The following is an 18485-nucleotide window of genomic DNA, read 5'->3' as shown; positions in this document are numbered from 1 at the left end:
TTTCAACCACAGAAGTGGAAACTCCTTCCCTCTATAAAATTCCTTCCTTTGCTAACTTTGCTAAGCCGAAAGTTATCCTCCCATAATGTAAATGAGTTTGTTTGCCATTTTTGTGAATTTCTACTTGGCTCGACATGTGTCCGGCATGCGAAATAATTAAAGAAAATATTCTTTGTTTTCCTTCCATTGGCTTTGCGACTTAAAGTGGGTGAAATGGCAAGAATGCAGATCATGAATACCGAATTAAACCTCCATTCAATTTGTTTAAAGGGGAAACGGATGTGGACCTCCTTCCTGACCAGGGCAATAAAACATAACAAGTTGTCACAAGTGTGACACTGATTGAAATTATAAACTGTCACCAGCAGGGACATCCCTTAGATACATCTCTGCGTAGATACAAACATACGAGTGGGTGTCGTGCCGTGTATATTATTTGAGATTTTTGCATACAAATTATGCCAAAAGTCTGTCTCCTGGCAACTCCAGCGAATGTATTCCAAGTATTTGCCCAGAGAAAGTGTTGACGATTTGGGGACGGGAAAAGGGGGAGCGGGGGGATGTATGGGGAAGGTTTAGGGGGAATTTTCGGGGTATGGACAAAGTTTTCGCCTGCTGCTGTGCGATAGAAAAAATATTGTTGCGCATTAAGTCTGGCTTGCAGGGATAGTTGGCAGTTTTAGTCCCAGTTCTAGTGGCAGATGCACTGGAGCCCATGCAGACTCAATTTTTGCCCCCCTTCCATCGTTTCTCCGGCAGTATAAACTTTTAATTTGTGCGTAGCTAGCGAAAGTATATGAAAAATGGCACAAAAACAAAAGTTGAGCATAAAAGTAGATGCATGGATGCAGGTTTAAGGAGAAGGAGAAGGAGAAGGGGGTAAGGAGCTGGGACAGGAGCCAGTAATTGAGGCAAACTGTGAAATACGAGTACATAACGAGTCTGCAAAAAGCAGGCCAAACAAATTAAAAAGGCGCGAGCCTCGGGGGAATATTGGGGCAGATCAGGACACAGGGATTGAAGGATAATTAAGTGACTGCGTAACGAGGTAAAAACTTTCTCCGATGAAGTCGATTTACCTATTTTCCTATCGGTAATAAATATGTATTATGTTTCATGTTTCATATACCAGAAAGCCCGTTTAAATGGCTTTCGTTTGGCAGCAGTCTTTAAATCTTTTTTAAATCAACTTTGAAGCAATGCAAGTTATAGAAAAGCCGAAATAAAAATGCCTTGCTCAATAAATTCGAGTTACTGTTAATTTGTCGAATTTCCCATCCTTTTCTATTGATTAGGTATTGATTAGGCGAGTAAATAATGCAGAGCGACAGCAGCTTACATGTTCCACAGTGAGCAACAAAAAAACATGTTCACGAAGTTGCAGTCCTGGTAGGAAAGGATAGTTGGAACAAAGTCAAGTAAACTAAATTTCAATTAGTGAGCACTGCCTTAAAAGAAGAAGAGGAGGGGTGCGGGGGGAGAAGTGGGGAAGGAAGAAGCAATGTCAAAAAACAACTCTTCTATATTCAACCAAAGTTGGCTTCGGCTTAAAGTTGACAATTAAAAACTTTTTCGGAGCTTTTTGTGTTCTCTGGTTGTTTCTTTTGTTGTTGTTTTGCCTTTGCTATCAGTCGTTGTTGCTTTATCTTGTTAAAATTATATTTTGAAATACCCTTAATGATGATAAATTAAATTTTTTGAAATGAAATTTTTACAATTTCATTGAAATAATTTCATATCTTTATAGAGATGGTTCGCCTTTCAATATTTTTTATTTCAAATTAAAAACTATATAGCAACTGACTAGTCACTTAATTATTGGAACAACTAAAAAACTGCAAGGGTATAAAAACTTTGGCTTGCGTAATTTCCTTTTTTTTTTATCTTTTTCTGTTTTTTATCTGTTTCTGTTAACACAGAGAGACAAAGTTTGGCAAAAGCGAAACTGTGCAAATTAGTTTAGTTTACTGCTGTTCTGTTGCTTCTTTGAAATGATTTACATTTTCTGGTTCTAGAAATAAATTGAAGTTATCTCCGGTTCTAGTTGGGCAAATGAAGAATGCCTCAACAAGTTGTTGGGGCTTTGCCTCTTTGTGGAGGGGAATCAGTTCGGATCGGGGATTGGGGAACTGATTCTCCGATCAAATTAAAGTTACTTTTCACATACGACAAAAGCCAGTTTACGACGTCGACGGCGGCAGAGAAAGCCGCGACATGTGGGCGGCAAAACACACACACACAAACACAGATACAAACGCACACCAGTGCACTACTCACCTCGGCCAAACCCAGCGGGAAAAGGTGTGGAAAATATACTATTTTCCTGTGCTTTCTTCATACAAGCGGAATGTGGAAAAACCCCTTTACCCCTTACATTTTTGCCGTCTCTCCTTTCAAAATACACGGGGGTGACACAAAAATGAAGGGGTAAAGGGAAAAATCCAGTGGACCTACAGCTGCTGAATGCAGGGCAAAATCCTGTGGATGCTCTGGCTGCTGAAAGCAGGGCAAAATCCTATGGACCTACAGCTGCTGAATTCAGGGCAAAATCCAGTGGACCTACGGCTGCTGAATGCAGGACAAAATCCACTGGTTTTTTTTACAGAATTTCCACAAGCAATAAAAAAACAATACTTTTTAATTTGGTATATGCATTTATTAATCTATTTACAGTCCAAGGGCCTTTATCATAAATATTGTTGTATGTTTTATTTTTTGCCTTAGTGAACGGTGAACGCAGATCATCTTGATATTGGGGAAGACTGTAATTGTCGTTTCTGAGTGACTCTGAAAATAAAAACCATAATATGTTAATATATTACATATTAATACAAGTAATAAATATATAAAAAGTAATGGGAAAAATGGAGAAATTTAGAAAAATAAGTAATAAACATAGTAAAAAGCATGGGGACAGGGCTGTTGAAACTTATTAAAAATTTAGTGAGTACTTACAAATTCTTCTGGATTGGCTTCGGCATCGGAGTCCAAATGGCCGAGTTCTTCAAATGACGAAATCGAATTGTCCGCTTGCGCCTGTTCAGATTTGCCGTTAATATTAACACAAGGGCCAGAATCTTTGAAGTCGAATCTATTACAAACTCTAAAAAAAACATTGTTTGTTCTTTTAAAATTGAAAAATAAATTTAAATGAAAAACTTACACACTTACTTGACAAACGCCTCCGGCGGCTAAAATGTAGTTTTTGGAAAAATGCCTATGTTCACCATATCCGTAACGCTGAAATAAGGATATACATACAAAATATATTTATGTTATAACTTACCTTTATCTTGTTTTTTAAGATTAACACAACGTTTTTTCACTTTTTACACTTTTTGCACGAAATTTTATACTGATGTGACCGTGCATCATAACATAATTTATAACAACATTCCGAAGAAAGACAATAATTAGTCACAACTTCGTTGTAACTTATGGTCATATTCAGAAACCCACCCCATTTAGCGGTCCGAAATTATTTACCCCTTCCCAACGCCTGCCAAAAGAAGTAGGTTTTCATCTATCCCTACCCCTACGCCTGCTAAAAGCAGTAGGTTTTCCACTGGTTTTTTCAGAACAAAAAAACCTACTTCCCACTTTCCCGCTGGGAAACGCTGCGACTGCGCTGCTTCTGCTGCGACGGCTCGAAACTGGTTTTTATATGCTATATGCTACACACATACATACATATATATAGTATTTCTGGCTTAGCTTCTCTTCTCGTCGATATATGCGTGTGTATGTACCGCTTTGGTATTTCTCCTCTTTTTTTCCAATATATATGCTTTTTTATGGCGTTGCGAAACACTCGAGTAGGCTTTTGCCGCTGTTGTTGTTTTTGGCCTGTGGGTTCTGTTGGCCCATATGAGACAAGCATTCAATTAAGCCCCACAATTGGCCAGCAAACAAAAGAAATCACACAAATAAACACTGGCGCACTGTTTCACCCATTCGAACACAGATAACCTGTGTGCTTCACTTGTCGCGCGCGCTTTTCTTCAGCTTTTCCTCGACCGTTAGCGTGGGCGTTTGGTCAGGGGGGCGGGGGCTTGGCGGGGCTGAACGGACCGCCGAGCGGCTCTAGACTATGGATTCGAAGTTTGTAGCTCGTAGCGATTCGGTTTACCAGACAACAACAGCGCGCACACATCCGCACAGCACAAAGTTTATAAACAAACTGAAACTGAAGCCGAGCAGCGACGCCGAGCGCCAATGCCAACGGCGACGCGGCAGAGGGGCGGCAGCGGCGGTGGCGGCAGCAGAACGGCCTCCACAATGGCAGCCGGCTCCAAGCAGGTTCGAAGTCAGCCTGCAACTCAAACATGTTCGAAGGGCAACAGGGCCCGGATGGTGGGTGGTGGAGCGGCCCTGAATCGCAAACAATTGCTATTAAGTATTAATAAAATTATGTCAAAATGACATCAGGCTTCATTTTAAGGTATTCTATCATACAAATGCAATTATTACAGGTGTAATAAACATATCAATACAACATATAATAATATGTGCTAGATATTACAAAAGTTTTTAGTGATTTTTTATTATATTATATTAATTGTAACGTAGATTATTATAGGTAATTAAATTGTGTAATTAAAATGTATAAAAAAAAAAAACAAATTAAAATTAATTTTTAACCTAGATATAAATATAAAACTTTGAGATATGCCTTAAATAATTTTCTTTCATAACTTCAATTAATGATATGTATATATTTGTCATAATTTAAAAACTCAATCAACCCTCGCTTTGGTTTGGCTGTACCAACCTGTTTGAGTTCGATGTGTTGCATTTCGAGTGGAGGCCGCAACTTCCCGAACCAAAGACCACTAATGTAAAGTACGATTATAAATAAAAAGGTAACGAGGGTATAAGCACGACAACGACTTCGATCGAACTTATTTGATTTAACGGAAAATAAAAATCTACTTCTTTGGTTCCTCCCCTTTCCCTTTCTCCTTAAAGGTAGACTTTCATAGCATTTACATTTCATTTTCATTTTTCTTCGTCGTTGATTGTTTGTTGATGTCTTGTCATGGAGCTTTTTATTTTACATTTTTTTTTGCTGCTGCTGCTGACGCTGCTTCTGTCACCGACATTGTTGTTGCTGTCGTCGTCGCTAAGTCAATTTTAAGGTTTATTTGAATTTCATTTTTCCTAGTTTTTTCTCTACGTATTTTCGCTTTTTACTTCGTCTTCGCTCGTTGCTGTTGATATTTTTAGTGTTTTATGTAAATTTTTAAGGCGCTATTGAAGCCATGTTTGCCGTCTGCCCTTCTCTTTCGCTCCCGCAATCTTCAGACTGGCTTGCATACTTGCTAATGAGGTTGACTTTATGCCCGGCCGGGCCCGGCCATACTTATTGGTTTTCCAATTTCAGTTTTTTTCAGCTCCTAGCCAGCATCCTTTCTCCTTCGTGCGCCTGTTGCTTGTGTTTGCTGCAAACTAATAACAAATTAATTTTGATTTGAATTATTCATGCTCGGCTTAACACTCGCAAATTTTAGAGCAAAAGCACACAAGCACGCACACTGACAAACAAATTAGCATTTCGGATTCGGATAAACCGATTTAACACGCTGGATGCAATTAGCGCACTTGGGGATCCGCTTTGGCCCAAAATGAAATTCAATTCCAAATACTGAAACCGCAATAAATATAGACCAGCGTCTGTTCAGTACAATTATTCCAACCAATAGTTCCCTAAAAGCTAAACATATGTGACTGAAAGTAAATAATGTGCATACATTATGGACTGTTTAGAAGTCATAATTTAAGACTCATGATAACATGCGGATGGTTTGAGTCAAACCTTCTAATTTTACCTCTGTTATTACCAAATAGCAGATGCACTCCGAGTCTTCCACTGATCGGATATCTGACTTAATTCGGCTTTAACTAGGTCCCCTTTCCTATCCTGTTTTCTACCTCCAGCAGGCAATCAACAAAGACAACAGGAAGGTGAAAGGAGCAAGGTAAAAGGAGAAAGTCTGAGACCCCCGATTCTCTCCTTTCAAACGTCTATCCTTTTGGTACCGTTAATGATGATGCCACACACGTGTTTCTGCCGCTCTGCTTGTGTGCGCGCATACGTGTGTCTGTGTGCGAGAAGGATGCAGCTGAGCTCCAGTAGGATGCACTCATGCAGCTTGATTGGCCTCCTCGTTTAACCAGCCAACCTCCTTCTTTTTGCCATCCGCCCCATCCTCCCCCTGGCTTTCATTCTCCTCGCCCACTCAATGACAGTCAAAGCCAAAGAAGAGAAACAGGTGGGGAATAAACTAACTAAGATGGAGGAAATAACTTCCTGCACTTTATATTTTACTGTTTTTTGCCTTGCTAAATAAATGGGTTAGTATTACCAAGGACACCTGATATACTGACGGAAAGCAGGGGAGGAATTCTTGCTAAATTGAAAACGTAGGCATAGCAACTAAGAGGGTATTATATTGCCAGGGGAAATTAATTTATAGCAAATCTATGGGGGAAGAAGACATAGCAATATATAGTGCTTTAAATAATGATATTAAGTATTATTTAGGGAAAAGTATGTTGATATAGGAAAATTAACAAAATAGGCATGCTTAAGATACCCACTATTTCCTTTAACCAAACAAAATACTTTACCCGTATTCTTGTAACTTTTCTAGGTAATATCTAGTCAGATTTTTGGGATACTCCGCAGATGACATGCCAGATTTTCGATTGTTGCCCATAGCAATCCATTTAAATTAGCTGTCATTATTTATGAACACTGCCCAATGGGTCCTTCCAATAAATCCTTTGTCCCCGAACTTGTCGCACATTTGTGGGCTAATTAGTTGGTCCGCAGTTCGGAGCCCAGCGTGGAATTATTGTAGTGCCGGCTAGCTGATAAAGCCCAAAACATCCTACCACAAAATGCCATCATCATCATCGATGGCGCCGCAACTGTCAGTGCAGTCCGGTCCATGATTTATGCCTGGATTTGGCCGAGGGGCCTCAGAATAAACATTTCGGCCAAAAACTGAACTGAACCGAAAACCAGACAAAGCCAAACAAAACTATTGCTAATGAGGTCCGCAATGCGCGAGGCAAATAAATTCAGAAGGGAGCTGACCGCCTGACCCCTGACCCCTTAACCCAAACCCCAAACTCAAATTCACGCACTCGACCCTTTGCCCCAAACTTCACCCCTTTGGCCGCCGAAAAAAAAGGCTTCTCCGCTAATGACCAAAAGCGGATTTCGCATTGCAGGCAATTATTATTTCTTGTTCTCCCCCTTTTTTTTCAAACATAAATTAAACTAAGCCGCTCAAGTGGTGACCCCACAAAGCTCCCAACACCCCTGCTCACCACTTTTCGGAAAAAAACTCCCCGAAAAGTAAGTAAAACCCGGTGAACCGTTTCAATTTTGTACATTTCTTGATTCACGGCTAATGCGAGGATATCAAATTTAATTTTGCGTAATTAATGTCGCCCAAACTTCCATTCGCAGCCCTTTTCCCTCTGGCCAAACTTGACCAAGGTCCGAAACATGACCAAAAGAAAACTCATTAATATGATTTAGGCCCACAGGATAAACAACAACAGCAGAAGCGGCTCCAAGGCCTAAAACGTTCAAAACAAACCGAAAAACAACAACGAAAAAACGAAAATGATTTTGTATTTATGTTTTTGGTCCCACATCGTGCATGACTGAGCCAAGGAATACGAGAGTTTACGGGAATAAAACCCTTTGCCAAAGTCTGGCAAAACAAAAACACACTGAAGGACGAAAAACTGACGAGCCGAAAAAGAAGACGATAAAGATGGATGGGGATGGGGGAAAATTTCGAAGTGCAAAGCAGAAAACTGAAAAAGTTTGTCACCTACAAGTCGTTAGATTTCAAATATTTTACACACCGAATGCGAAAATACTTAGAGGCAATATTTGTTTATACAAACTAAAGAATATATATTTAAATGTTACAAAATAAATATTTTAGTTCAAAATTATTTCTCTAAACTAATGAATTGATTTATGTAAACAAGTTACATTCTATCCTCTTGTTTTTCGGAGTAAACACAATTTTTATTGCCAATAATATTGATTTCACTTGATTTCATGGCAAAATGTGAATATTTTAAAACATCGAATTCACAAATAATTAACAATTTCCATGTTTACACAACAGGAAATTTTAGTGGGAGTGAAACCAATTGCAAACTAAAAGCAGAGGTTTTTCCATGTTCCCGCCACCTGGTTGCCCCCCATGAAGTTAGGGCAAAGCATCGAAAAGGTTTTAATCAGCACGTGGCATGCATCCTGCGTGTGTCCTGTTGGGTGTGCGGATTGGTTGCTGTTTCGGTGCTTGGCCAGCCATCCGCTTGACTGCGAATATTGCCTGCTCCGGCCAGACTCATACTCGCCTTTCTCAATTTCCCGGCTGCCCGATTGCCCGAGTGCCTGGCTGCCTTGTTTATTTGCATTGGCTGCGGCGATGGATTTATGAGCGAAGCCATTGAACTTTCTCATCGCTATCGCTCACTCCACTTCTGCTGGGCCGCCCATCCTTGGCTATCAGTCCATGCCTCCTCAGATGTGTGGTTGGCACACAAATATGCCAAAGGCACGCACATACCATAGCCTAAGCCACTCGTTTGTGCCAAAACACTCGCCCGCCCACACACGCCCCGTTTGCCACGCCCCCTCACACTTGGTCAAATGCTCCACTCATCCTATGAAACACCCCTTTCGGCCAATTGATCCCCGCCGGCCTCCACCAATTTTGACATTTGCGTTTTGACGCACGCGGCGTATACGCAATTTCTGACTCTGACTCTTTAAGCCCTGTTTTAGCTCACGCTGCCAACCACGTGACCAGAAAATTGTTATCGCTCGCATTCCCCTTTACTTGGCCAAAAGTTTCCAATTCTAAATATAGACAGGGAGATGGTATACGTTCACTTTAAACTACACCACGTTTCATAACTAACTTGTATACGATATTAACTTAATGATGCTTTCCAAAACAAAAGTATGAATTGATAAATAAAAGAAGATAAATATTTGTTAAACATTCTTTCTTATTTAAAAATTCAAATACTTGAGTTAAATCCAATAACTAGCATAAGGTGTTGACAAGAGTGTCACTCGATGACTCATGTAGATGCTAGATAAATGTACAAATATATATTCCATAATATTGATGACAAACATATATTCTTCCTTAGGCTATTGCGATCATATTGCACACTTCACAACTGTCACTCCATTATGAAACGGACCTTATGTACACACAATGGAAGCGTGCGATTTCTCATATTTCATAGCTTGACCTCTCTTCCTTTAGCCAGTTGTATAAATTGTTTGTTCCTGTTCGAGCACTGTTTGCTGTTGCTGTTGCTGCTACTGCTGCTGTTGCTTTTGTATTTATTTTTATGACCCAAAATGTTGGCACGTATGAGCGGAGAACCCAGAGCAAGCTGCCTTCTAATACTATAACCAATATAAATGTCATTTATGTTTCGGACACTTTTTGGTAGCAGCAGTCGGTTGGGTTGAGTAAGAGGTGAAACAGCACGGAGGGCTCTTTGAGTGGGCAAAAAAGAAAAGCACTGGTAGGGTGAAATTCTGTCATGGTCAGCGATACAAAAACCGCAGCGAATCGAGGATTCGGAATGGGGATGGGGAAGGTGGAACAGAATCAACAAATACTCGAAATCCACAACCACCCACGAGGGATATATGCAGGATGCACAGAGTGGCGGCTCCATCCGCGAGTATCTGTATCTCCAAATCCAAGTGTGTTTGTATCCCTGTCTCTACGTGAACACAAACGCTGTGGTGGAGTGTGATAACCATCACATTCCACACACAAGAAAGAAAGATAGCACCACTTAGTGGCACTTAAGGATATGCAGAAGCTGTGAGGACTTCCGCTTACGTTTCGCTCAGGATACTCCAGCGGAGCTAGAGCAAAGCTGACGTTGTCCTGGAGCTGGCCACTTCACCTACTTGCCTTTTGGTCTGGAAAAGTATTTTGGCTCGGCTTTTCTGCATTTAGTGCTCCGGATGTTAATATTTTTATTTCGATTTCCATTAAAAGAGACATAGTAAAACTCCATTTTAAACATAACTACATATATGCATTATTATGGGTCTAATTGTTTGGCATACAATCCTTGTTGTACTTTTTGCTGATCCAAATTTATAAAAAAAGGTATGTCACTTAAAAATCTGATTGAAATCAGAACTGGTAAAATTTGCTCATATCAGCAAAACCATTAAATTGGAAAAAATCGGCCAAATATTATAATAAAAAAATTCTTAACATCCAGTTTGGTATAGAAATAAACTACAAAATATAAGAGGTATGCCACTTCAAAATCTGATTAAAATTATAAATGTTATCGACTTAGAAGTAGTGAAATTTGGTCAATTTTTAGCAAATCTTTTTTTTTTTGAATTTGCAAACACATTTGCAAATCAAGTAGATATGATCATAAACAACGGCGGGATAATTTTTTTGCCGTTATTTTTTCGATCCCTTTTATGGAAGCTATCCGATATAGTCGCCCGATCTGTAAGTAAAAAACGGGTAAAGTTTCAGCAAGATAGCTACATTGAAACGGATTGGTTCGCATCAGATAATAATGCTTATCAGGAATATATAAGGGGTCTAAGGTGTCTCATTCACTGCGATGCAAACTTCTGACTGAAATTTGAATACCCTCTTCGAGGGTATGAAAATTAAATTTACTTTAACAGGAAAGAAGAAAACTCTTTAAGCGTTTTACAAGTGTTAACATCAAACCAAATCAGCATTCTACGTGCCTATTCTCAACCTATTCAGACGCAATATTAATGGACAGGGAAATCGGTGCTCATCCATCTCAACTTTTCCATTTCCAGCTGAGGAGAAGACAGTCTTCCATTTACTCCGTGTGAACTCCTTGACGTGCGGAGAGAGTCGGCACTCCTTTTACCCATCCCCCAAAAAAGCTCATTCCAACTTCCGGTCTCCTGCTGATTCTCCTTCCAAAGTTGGCAATAAAAGCGGAAGGCGTCACTTTCAAAATGGCGTCATGCTGTTTTGAGCTTTGTTTTCCGCCCCCTTTCCCCTTTATATATTTTTATTTATGCTCTTTCCGCGTTGCTCTTATTATTGCATTAGCTGAAGAGCAGTTCAAGGCGGGGAGTCCTTGTTCATTTTGTTATTTGTTGTTCTCCATGTTATTTCATATTATCTTTATATGAATTGCGGTTCCTGGGAGCTCCACTCATTTTTCCGATATTATTATTTTTATTATTATGCATGTCGCGTGTGCTGCCGCAAAGACAGAAAACAATATTTATTTATTTCAACCCTTTTCGCTCTGTTGGTGGCGGTTTCGGGTTGACACTGGCCCCCCTTTAATTCACCATAAATATGGCAGCGATTTCCGTGACAATTCTTAAACTCCCCCCTTTCTCCCAGTTCCTTTTGTAACCTTCGTCAAGAAGTAAAGTTGATTCTCAGGTCACGATTCCAGGCTTCCTTCGCTTAGTAGCTTTGTTCCAATTCCAACTATTAATAAATAAATTTCATTGTCCAAAACGCACACATTTTCCTTGCTCTTTTCACTTATTTATGATTGTTTTGCTTTCTGTCAACTTTCTGATGGCGCATTTGTTGGACTTATCTAGCTTTTGTCGGTCTCTATTTGATTTATTTTCAGTTTCAAATAAACTGAAACATGCAAAATATGGCGCCTTAAATGCCGCACATGTTCCCCCCTCATCCCACTGAAATATTTCAAATGCAAAGTCAGTGGTTTATAAAAGAACATTTTATTCTGTCACCGAGGTGATTTAAAATAATATGATTACGTGGGCTTAAATCAAAACACACAGCGGAGGATTGAATTGTGTGGACAGGAATAATATTTGAAATATTTTTTGATGTGATCATTGCAACGTATAGTAGTAGATTTTAATAAAAGTAAAAATTTATTAGTTTTACTAACGGGTATGCAGACCCAACTGACAACATTTAAATATTTATTCTGAAGAAGTGGAACCAGTTCCATAATTAGCATTTTATATTTTTATAGATTTTAATAAATGATTTAAAATAGAGATATATTATTTTATTTATTTTAGAGCAGTTAAACTCAATTTAGTCGTTTACCAACAGAAGTTCGAAGCGCGCGCAAAAGGAAATTCAAATTTAACAGAGCTGTAAGCCTGCAGCCCTGGTTCGAAAATATGTCGAAACCAACTGCCAGGGACTTCGAAAATTCGTTTTTAACGGATAAAACTACACTGCGCAACATTTTGGGGCTCGAAGGTATCATTATTAAAAACAGTTTGCGATATGCGATATTTTTGTTCCGCTTTAAAATTATTGTATTGCTTATCAAAATGTTAATAACCTTTAGTAGTACATAGTACTTTAAAAATTAATTTTAAAATATTTTGGTAAACTCTAAAAAAGGAGTTTTAATAATATTAATTTGAAATTCTATAACCTATTTTATTGTGAAAGCGGGAGCATATTGAAAGCGGGTTGGTTTACTGTGACACAGAATTGACCAAAACAATGCAAATTGGCAATTACCTCAACTTTCTCGCTCTCCTTGCGTTTCCTGCTCGCACTCCCTCGCTGGCAATTTGCATGGCCAGCAGAGTTTTAGTGTCCACTCAGCTCGTCTGCGTGCGAATGCCGATTGGATTTGCGCATATGCACATATGTATATCAATCGGATCGGATCGGATCGGGCTGAGCACCTATGCTCGATTCCGATTCGATGCCCACCGGCATCGCCGTCGCACTGATCGTGGGCAGGCAGCGCAGGTAGCCGATCCATGCGATCGCGATGCTCGATACTCGATGCCCGACTCTCGGTGCTCGATGGGTTAAAAGGCCCGCTCCGGCCGGCGGGTCGAGTCAGTCTGCCCCTGGCCTGGCCCTTTATCGGGACGGGACGCATTTAACCGTGAGCGTGATCGTGATCGTGAGCGTTGCAGTTGAGCAGGTGCAGGTGGCTACCCCCCGCTGCCACCGTGACGTACAGCGATGAGAGTGAAGAGGGAGCGGCCGGGCCCGCTGCGCTGGCTGCGCCACCTGCTCGACCAGCTCCTGGTGCGAGTCCTCAGCCTGAGCCTCTTCCGCGCGCGGTGCCAGCCCGAAGATCCTCCTGCGGACAGCTTTCCCGAGCCGGAAATAACAGACGTTGCAAAATACGTGCCCATTCCAAGGGTTAAGGGGTTGCCGATGGTCGGGACCCTACTGGATCTAATTGCCGCCGGTGGAGCCACTCAGTAAATCCATTAGCCTAAAACTCCGAAATAAAAAACGAGCACCTTTTAAACCTTGAAAAATAACTTCAATAAAACTGTTCCAGTTTTGCGCGCCGAAAAACACTAACCAATACAACATAAAAAATAAGCCTGTTCCTCAAGAAAAAAATATTATAACACGCAAGTTAAAAAAAGTGATTACATTTTAACTTATTACTTAAAAAAAAAAAGTGCTGTTAAATCTACTTAATTGTGCCTGTGTATGTGGAAATCAATAATCGAGTGCAAAAACAGAACCTTGAGACCTTAAAATTTTTGAAAAATTAACAACCATTAATCCAGTGCCAATTTATACAAAATATTACAAAGATAACATTTTAAATTAATGATTATAAAACTTCATTGAAAATAATCCCGTTTACAATGAACAATATTGTTTTTTGAGTGATTCTTAAAATCATTTTCATAAGCGTTATCAATTAAACCATTCACAAATTAATATTATATTAAAAATACTTTTAAGGACTCTTTCTCAAATAATAAGATTCATTGAAATACATATCAGATGATCCCTATTTTAATGTAGTTCTCTTTGCCATAATTAGCCTTCATAAATATGTTGATGCCCGGCACCGGCAGTATGGACCGATCTTCCGGGAGCGGTTAGGTGGCACTCAGGATGCAGTGTTCGTATCGTCAGCGAATCTGATGCGCGGAGTCTTCCAGCACGAGGGTCAGTATCCCCAGCATCCGCTACCGGATGCCTGGACGCTGTATAACCAACAGCATGCCTGCCAACGTGGTCTGTTCTTCATGTAAGTGGGGTGGACGAAATGAGTCCGATGAATTGCAAATGAGGAGTCTTCTAAACCGATCTCTATGCCGTTCCTCGACGGGAGCAGGGAGGGCGCCGAGTGGCTGCACAACCGACGCATACTTAATCGCCTGCTGCTCAACGGAAATTTGAATTGGATGGACGTGCATATTGAGAGCTGTACCAGACGGATGGTGGAGAAGTGGAGAAAACAAACGGCAGAGGTAGCTGCTGTTCCGGCAGAGGAGGGTGGCGAGACCCGGAGCTACGAGCTGCCCCTGCTGGAGCAACAGCTATACCGTTGGTCCATAGAAGGTGAGAACGTCATAGACTAAAATAAATTCATTCTCCCGTTTTTCAACGAAAATTTCCTCAGCAATCTTAATTAAATTTGAACGGTGTTTTGCATTGCATAACTCTTTTCTTGTACTATAGCTTCGATCTAATAATTCCCTTTTCGTACATACCCTTTTTTTCTGCAGTCCTCTGCTGCATCATGTTCGGCAGCAGCATCCTCACCTGCCCCAAGATCCAGGCCGCCCTGGACTACTTCACACAGATTGTGCACAAGGTTTTCGAGCATAGCTCGCGGCTGATGACATTCCCGCCCAGATTGGCCCAGATGTTGCGCCTGCGCGTCTGGAGCGAATTCGAGGCGAATGTGGATGAGGTGCTGCGCGAGGGAGCTGGCATCATCGACTACTGCATTGGAGTGCAAGAGGAGCTTAGACATCCTCATGACGAGGCGCTTTACCATCGTCTGCAGGCGGCGGAGGTTCCAGCCGAGATGATCAAGCGGATATTTGTCGACTTGGTCATAGCAGCAGGTGACACGGTGGGCAGAGGAGTGATATTTATGGAAGAAACCACTTAATAACTCCCTTTACATTTCATTCAGACCGCCTTCAGCAGCCAATGGGCTTTGTTTGCCCTTTCCAAGGAGCCGCGACTGCAGAAGCGCCTGGCGAAGGAACGAGCCACTAATGATTCTCGCCTGCTTCATGGCTTGATCAAGGAATCCCTGCGTCTTTACCCTGTGGCTCCCTTCATCGGTCGCTACCTGCCTCAGGATGCGCAATTGGGAGGTCACTTTATCGAAAAAGATGTGGGTAAAAGAAATTCATCGAAGAGCTAGAGCTCATACCTTGCCCTTATTTCTTTCAGACGATGGTGCTGCTCTCCCTGTACACGGCAGGTCGCGATCCATCACACTTCGAGCAGCCGGAGCGAGTGCTGCCGGAGCGTTGGTGCATCGGCCAGTCGGAGCAGGTGCATCAGTCGCACGGCAGCCTGCCCTTCGCCATCGGCCAGCGGTCTTGCATCGGCCGCCGTGTGGCACTCAAGCAGCTCCACTCCCTGCTTGGCCGCTGCGCTTCCCAGTTCGAGATGAGCTGCCTCAACGAGAGGCCCGTCGACAGCGTACTCCGCATGGTCACCGTGCCCGACCAGATCTTGCGGTTGGCCCTCCGGCCGAGAACCGAGTGATACAGTCATACACGCATTAACATAATCATAATACTAACAGTAATGGTAATCATAATCGTAGTTTCTTTAGTTTTATACAAATATATAAATTTCACACCTTTAGTAATCTATCTAGTAAAAAACTTCAAATTAAGAAAACAGCGCCTGCAGCAAAGTGTAGACTAACAGTATGGTGCCTAGAATTATAAGTCCTATGGTAGGGGCACCCCACAATAGCTGTCCAAATATCATGGCACATGTCATTGTAATGAGAACGGGAATAGAGCCCAGGGATCGAAGGCAAACTCGCGGAGGCACCGGGTTCTCACATATTTCCACTTGTCCAGTGCTTTTGTCAAACCACTGCTCCGTCATGGGAGCATAGAGCACTTGCCTCGCAACCTTTCCACAATAATCTTCGCGGGCATAGAAAGCTTGGATCTGGCCGCCATACTGGAATAAAACAGATACTATAAGATAATGTCTTAGATAAACTTAATAAACCTTACCTTGTTGTTAATCTTGTCAGAGATAAAGTGCAGTATCCTCACGAGCGGCTTGATTTCATTTGTCTGGATAGGCAAAGTTGCGGGATCAACAGTGGCATGCATATTGGAGGCATTAAGAGACATTTGGTGCGGATTTAGCTTGGAGGTGTCCAAGGAGTTGCTCGAGTCAAAAAAGCTAAAATTTGGCATCGTTTTGGAGGCAGGCGGACAAGGTTCCTCTGGCAGGTTCTCATGCATGGACAGGTTGGCTTGATCCACCTGGTCAAATATGCAAATATTTTATATTATGTTCAATTTTGGAATTTAACTAACAAACTTACATTAAACGTTTTGCAGAAAGCATCGATACATTGCCGCAGGACCTCCGGAATGCGACTGAATTCACGAAGGGTTATTTCATCCTGGGTGCAATCGCCAAAGATCTTGTTAAAGAAGTTCTTTAGGAATCCCTCAGAACGCTGCTTTTCTGCAATATCATTTCTTAACGAAGCAATGTCTCTGAGCACTGAATTTCGGGCCATGCTGATCAGGAACAGAAAGCTCTCCATCTGCATTTGCATGGGGTGACTGAATAACTTTGTCGAGTTTGTGTTGACTACGTGATTCCATTGAGAGCCCGGTGAAAAGGATTTGCTATAGAAGAAATAATATGAACATTTAAAATATAGATATCTACTTGACTTTGTTATGTTCAACCCACTTCATCATGTTGACCTGTCGCTGCGGGGAGTCAAAGCCATAGGCATTGCCTGCATGTAGACGCTCGAACCGTTGCAATCGCTCTACAAGATCATGCTGAGCAAAAATAGTAGCCAGTCGATACAACATGAAGGCATTACGATAGACAGTATAATCCAGGCGCCCAAAGTGCGGCAGCAGCTGCATGAATATGTGCGTGTACATAATCAGATTGTCGATGATAAAGCCATCGAAGCTGGACGAAATAGGAGGCCTATAGGCAAGGCTGGACCTGAAGTTAAGAATATAGGTTAATAGCAAAATATTTTTATAATAGTTTTAAAAGTTTATACGTACGACTTGTTGTTCAGCGCTGCCATAGTGTACCTCCACGGTTGGATGTAACTAAGCCAAAGCTCCAGAACCACCATCAGGGAGCTGTCAAGGGGCCAACGATCGATCAAACCGCAAAGAAATGCGTAGATCCTCGCCTTTACCATGCTTAAAGAGACTTTACGCAGCGCACACAGTGAACTATGATCATGCTGGGCACCATTGGCAAAGAAGTGAACCTGCTTGACCAACGTCCTTACGCCGCGCACAAAATCGCTGCTTGGCAAATGGTGTTCTGACTCGATGTCATAGCGCAACCAGATGTCCACGAAGAAGTGCAGTACAGTCTCGGAGCGCCAAGCGTAAGCCCTGTTTGCACTGGCATTTTGACTGCTGGACTGTGGTGAGGCGTTACCGCCGCCACCACTGGCATTTGGACTACCTCCTCCGCCCGAAACGTTCCCTCCGTTGCGAAAGGAGCTGGGGATCTTGATGTATCGCGGCTGTCTTTGTGGCTGCAATGCCTGTGCGGGCAGCGGCTGTGGAGCCTTCACCCCGCCACTAAAATGTACAGGTTCTATCCGGGCATCGGGAATTAGGGGCAGGAAGTTATTAAGGTACTCCGAAACCAACTTAAGGTAGATCGTTTTGCTGCGCACGTTATGAATTTGCATGGCGATGGGATTGATGGAGTGGAGCGGTTGCAGTGCATACAGCACAAAGTGGATCACGTAGAAATCGAAAGCATTTAGCGAGAGTGTCGCCACCTGGTGCCTCAATGGATCGATATTGATGAGCTCCGCATAGAAACGGGGGTTCTGACCAGACTGCAGCATGCTCACAAACTTGGCCTGAAAAAAGGAGTTTTATGGATGGGAAATGATAAGCATATGTACACTACTCACCGGCAGGAGGTTGACGTCCAACTCGAATTTGCATTGGTCTAAGAGGAGGCGGTGGCACAAATGCATCCATGGACCACAAACGCCAAAGAACTGATGCAGAGTCTGAAATTGCATTGGACTGTTCTCCAACGTCGTCGTCCGCAGGCCCCAGCCCAAAGGATTCCCATTTATTCCAAATATGGAGTGCACAATGTGAGGAAATATATCCTGGATTTGACGAAGGGAGCAGCGGTCGAACAGAATGCTCAGCTCGTGCAGACGATCCAGCAGAGGCAAACTGAGCACCGTCAACAGGCGGCTCTGAAATGTGCTGTCGGTTTAGTCGCAAAATTTGTTAGAATTAAATTTGCTTCTTACGCTAAGGTTTTCTGGCGGCATTGTTTGCGACATAGTGATTTTGTAGGTCTAGCAGTTGTATAAAATAACGAATAAATAACACTTTAATTCCCTAAAAACTGCAGCCGGCGTGCTGTAAACAAAAACCTTTGGTGGCGTTGCCGGACCCGTCGAACCCCGTGCCGCGCCAAATGAGC

At 42.0% G+C, this 18485-nt stretch overlaps 3 protein-coding genes across 6 annotated transcripts in view; 1 reads left to right on the top strand and 2 right to left on the bottom strand.

Annotated features, from left to right (window-relative positions):
* The window catches only part of LOC108102056 (trophoblast glycoprotein), a 46198-nt gene extending 42032 nt beyond the window's left edge, over window positions 1-4166 (bottom strand). For 2 of the 4 annotated variants that reach the window (XM_017206685.2, XM_017206687.2), the window contains exon 1: window positions 3691-4166. Coding sequence is in view for 1 of the 4 variants with exons in the window: in XM_017206683.2 (XP_017062172.1) it covers window positions 4130-4153 (24 nt within the window). In the remaining 3 variants the exon portion in view is untranslated. Of the gene's footprint in view, window positions 1-3593; window positions 3612-3690 lie in introns of those variants that run through there. The other 2 variants (XM_017206683.2, XM_017206686.2) reach the window with 2 other exon arrangements.
* An 8723-nt stretch (window positions 4167-12889) lies between these two features.
* On the top strand, window positions 12890-15681 carry LOC108102075 (cytochrome P450 315a1, mitochondrial). The gene is made up of 6 exons (XM_017206717.2): window positions 12890-13270; window positions 13855-14064; window positions 14152-14378; window positions 14546-14898; window positions 14962-15168; window positions 15228-15681. Exons 1-6 carry the CDS (start codon window positions 13026-13028, stop codon window positions 15546-15548), a joined length of 1563 nt encoding a protein of 520 aa, XP_017062206.1. The 5' UTR covers window positions 12890-13025; the 3' UTR covers window positions 15549-15681.
* Window positions 15589-18461, bottom strand: LOC108102074 (sphingomyelin phosphodiesterase 4). Its single transcript, XM_017206716.2, has 7 exons — window positions 18310-18461; window positions 17953-18252; window positions 17072-17898; window positions 16737-17006; window positions 16357-16669; window positions 16037-16294; window positions 15589-15980 (listed from the first exon to the last, which is right to left on the bottom strand). The coding sequence occupies exons 1-7, from the start codon at window positions 18340-18342 to the stop codon at window positions 15678-15680; spliced, it is 2304 nt and encodes a 767-aa protein (XP_017062205.1). The 5' UTR covers window positions 18343-18461; the 3' UTR covers window positions 15589-15677.
* Between the last annotated feature and the right edge of the window lie 24 nt (window positions 18462-18485).

The sequence above is a fragment of the Drosophila ficusphila genome, unplaced genomic scaffold, assembly GCF_018152265.1.
Source record: "Drosophila ficusphila isolate 14025-0441.05 unplaced genomic scaffold, ASM1815226v1 contig_791, whole genome shotgun sequence".
Taxonomy (NCBI): Eukaryota; Metazoa; Arthropoda; class Insecta; order Diptera; family Drosophilidae; genus Drosophila; species Drosophila ficusphila.
Note: the sequence above shows the minus strand (reverse complement) of the source record. Positions and strands in the feature narration are given on the sequence as shown.

Bases quoted from the DNA above. Each gene is read 5' to 3' on its own strand.
- LOC108102074 (XM_017206716.2), bottom strand. From the start codon at position 18,342: ATGTCGCAAACAATGCCGCCAGAAAACCTTAGC. The intron at 16,670-16,736 runs GTGGGTTGAACA...TTTCTTCTATAG, and splicing joins CGACAGGTCAACATGATGAA to CAAATCCTTTTCACCGGGCT. The intron at 16,295-16,356 runs GTAAGTTTGTTA...ATATTTGACCAG, and splicing joins CTTTCTGCAAAACGTTTAAT to GTGGATCAAGCCAACCTGTC.
- LOC108102075 (XM_017206717.2), top strand. From the start codon at position 13,026: ATGAGAGTGAAGAGGGAGCGGCCGGGCCCGCTGCGCTGGCTGCGCCAC. The intron at 14,065-14,151 runs GTAAGTGGGGTG...CGACGGGAGCAG, and splicing joins CAACGTGGTCTGTTCTTCAT to GGAGGGCGCCGAGTGGCTGC. The intron at 15,169-15,227 runs GTGGGTAAAAGA...TATTTCTTTCAG, and splicing joins GTCACTTTATCGAAAAAGAT to ACGATGGTGCTGCTCTCCCT.